Raw genomic sequence first — 3521 nt, forward strand, 5'->3', positions numbered from 1 at the left:
TATATATATATATATATATATATATTCATATAGAAAACAGCTATTTTTAATTGTAATAATATTTCACACTATTACTGTTTTTACTGCATTATGAATGAAGTAAATGCAGCCTTGATAAGCATAAGAGAGACTTATTTTTAAAACATTTTAAAAACAATAATTATTCCAAACTTTTGACTGGTAGTGTACTTGTAATGTAGACTTAAATGCTAAATAATATCCTACAAAATTAATATCACTTATGCATAATGCATTATAGCCAGACTTTTTGAGTTTTTTCTGTTTTTCCAGGTGTGCCAAACATCTACTTGCATTCGATGCTTTGATCAACGGTCAAAGCTTGGATGATAGCGACACACCCCTTCATGTGGTGGCCCGCCATGGCCTTCCTGATCACGTGGAGCTCTACTTACGACACGGAGCTGTGCTTAACCTACAAAATGACGATGGAAACACACCGCTGAACGCCGCGTGCTCCCAGCCGCAGGACTGCACGTCTCTGGAGCGCTACAGCCGTGTTTGTCACATGCTGGTGGATGCAGGGGCAGACATTCATATCAGTGACGCGGACAAGCAGACTCCACTGCACATGGCATGTAAGAACACCAACCCTGACGTGGTGGCTCTACTGCTTCAGTATAAAGCCTTGGTCAACGAAATGGATTATGGCGGTGATGCACCAATGCATAACATCCTGAAGGTGGTGGCCTACAAGACGGACCATGAGCCCGAGAGGATCGTACAGGCACTTCTCAATTACGGATCCATCAGGGTGTGGCCTGGAGCTCTGCCCAAGGTCAGGACAGGACAAGGGAGTCTGTTACTATAGCTGCTTTCCATTCAAAGTGGGATTATATCCCTATATCCCTACACACACAAAAAAATTGGTTCTTCAGCGGTTCTTTGGGGTGGTTGAGGTGCTATATAGCACCACTGCCATACAAAGAACTGTTAAGCCCCTGTATAGTTCTTTAAAGGTTCTCTAATTCTCTCTTAGTCTCTTAGGTTCTCAACATTTTTGCCCGCAAGGCCCCCCTATAAGGAAATATTCCAGGGCCCCCACACAAGACTTTTTGACCTCAGAAAAGCATAAAAGTGATTCAAAACTGCTTTTGCCATTGTAGTAAATTCCCATTCATAGCAAACATATGAGAGTGGAGTAACATCTCTAAAATCTAAGGAGGAGAATGGGGTTCCTCTATGATTCCTTTAAAAATAGGTGCTATATAGCACTTAAAGTGGTTCCCATATGATTACGAGCCAATTAACTACTTTTAGTGCTATTTAGCACCATTTTTTTAGTATGTAGTCAATGAATGCTAATGTTTCATAATAATTTTGAACCAATCTTACTGGGAATAAAATCCTTATCTAATAGTCACATTCTTGGTGGATATACTAAATTTTATATTTTTCATATATTTATCCACATTTTATCCTTAATGTTCTTTGTTTCATTCTTATTTTGACTATTTGTTTAATTATATATTCATGTCTGGTTCTAAATTATTAAATTCTGTTAAAATTCAGATTTTCTGACTAGGGATATACATTACTGACTACTACAACCCCAGTTCCAGAATAGGATGTTTTGTAAAATGCAATAAAATCAATAATATGTGATTTTTTTTTATTCTCTTTAACTTTTATTTAATTGACAAAAGTACAAAGAAAAGATTTCCAAAGACTGATGTTGATGGCTGCAACACACTCCAAAAAAGTTGGAACAGCGGCAAAATAAAAGTAAAAATGGTTTTAGAATATCCAAATTAAACTTTTTTGAAACAGTTCACAGTAAGCAGGTGAATTGGTAATATGAGGGTATCATGTTTTGGTGTAAAAGGAGCATCTCAGAAATCACAAAAATCACATTTCTCAATGCAAATTTGCAAAGAATTTAGGTCTTTCACCAACTACCACACGTGAAAAGATTCAGGGAATCCAGAGAAATCTCAAGGCAGGAAACCTTAGCTGAATGTGTGACCTTTGAGCCCTCAGATGGCATTGCATGAGAAACAGTCATGCTGCAGTGTGAGATGTAACCACATAGGCTCAGGAGTACTTTGGAAAACTGCTGTCACTTAACACAGTCTGCCGCTGCATCAATAAATGCAACTTGAATCTTTGTTACTCTAGGAGAAAGCTACATCAATTCTATGCAGTGATGCTGTGGGGTTCTCTGGACCAAAGCTCATCTCAGATAGTCAAAAAGACAGTGGAAATGTGTGCTGTGGTCAGATGAGTCCACATTTAATCTTGTTTCTGGGGGGAAAAAATGGACATTTGTTTCTCAGTACCCAAGACCAAAGCGACCATCCAGACTTTCACCAGCGACAGATGCAAAAGCAAACGTCTGTTAAGCATGCCTCTGTTCCAACTTTTTTAAAGTGTGTTGCAGCCATCAATCAAAATTTGTTTATATTTACACAATACAATTAAGTTGGTCAGTGAAAACATTGGAAATCTTTTATTTGTACTTTTATCAATGAAATAAATGCTGAAGAGAATTAACAAATCTCAGATAAATTTTAATTGCATTTTACAAAATGTCCCAACTTTTTTGGAATTGGGGTTGTAATTTTTGGGGAAAATATACCTTTTAAGAACAAGTTGAATTGGAAACTAACCTGTCTGCCATTTGTAAGGAACAAACCCACGTCTCAAGAAGGCATCAATCTGCAATCTGTAAATTACAGTTTTCTTTAGCACAGATATTTATCCTCTTGAACTAATATATAGAAATAAATTAACTCAAAACCATCATTAAAGTCCCCCACAAGCAGCTTGTGATATTTTATTTGTCACAAATACAGAAATAATCACTTTTAGATAGATTTAGTTCTGTCTTTCAAAAGCGCAGTTAAAAACACTTGATATCACGCATCCAACGAGTCCCACTTGTGCCAAATAAATTGCCTGAGTCTTAACGAGGCAAATGTTAATAGGAGATTAATTAGCAGTAATTGCAGAAATTCCCCACAATCCCCCAGAGGGGGGCCCAATCTGTTCATCAGCCCAAGTAGTTATTTAGTCCATGCAATGTTCCCCCAAAAATACAACTTTCCACCTTTGACCTCCACAACACAGGTGGGGCTGTTGCACCAGGTGGAAACTGACAAAAAGCTGCTCATCTATGACCAGCTTCCCTCCACTGTTTGTTATTGCAAAAGACACAGGATAGCATTTCTTGATCATTTTAGTCATTAATAGCAAAGCAAGATCTGATTCACAATCTAACCGGTTTCTGAAGAACACTGAATTTGGATCTGTTTTCAGTGATAAAAAAGATTTAGTTCTTATTTGATTTCACTTTAATATTTTTTTTATTTAGCAATAAGGATGCATTAAATTGATTAAAAGTGACAATAGAAACATTTATAATTTTACAAAAGATTTATTTTTCAAAGAAATGCTGCTCTGAAGACTTAAGTAATGATGCTGAAAATTCAACGTTGCATCACATGAATAAATTACATTTTATATATTCAAAAAAATTTTATTAAATATATTCTATATATATA

At 36.4% G+C, this 3521-nt stretch overlaps 1 protein-coding gene across 2 annotated transcripts in view; it reads left to right on the forward strand.

The window, feature by feature from the left end:
- The window catches only part of LOC107599670 (ankyrin repeat and SOCS box protein 10-like), an 8742-nt gene that overhangs the window by 3818 nt on the left and 1403 nt on the right, over nt 1–3521 (forward strand). For both annotated transcript variants that reach the window (XM_016291324.1, XM_016291325.1), the window contains one exon: nt 292–796. In XM_016291324.1, coding sequence (XP_016146810.1) covers nt 292–796 — 505 coding nt within the window. The remainder of the gene's footprint in view (nt 1–291; nt 797–3521) is intronic.

The sequence above is a fragment of the Sinocyclocheilus grahami genome, unplaced genomic scaffold (genome assembly GCF_001515645.1).
Source record: "Sinocyclocheilus grahami isolate Dianchi unplaced genomic scaffold, SAMN03320097.WGS_v1.1 scaffold270.1, whole genome shotgun sequence".
Classification (NCBI taxonomy): Eukaryota; Metazoa; Chordata; class Actinopteri; order Cypriniformes; family Cyprinidae; genus Sinocyclocheilus; species Sinocyclocheilus grahami.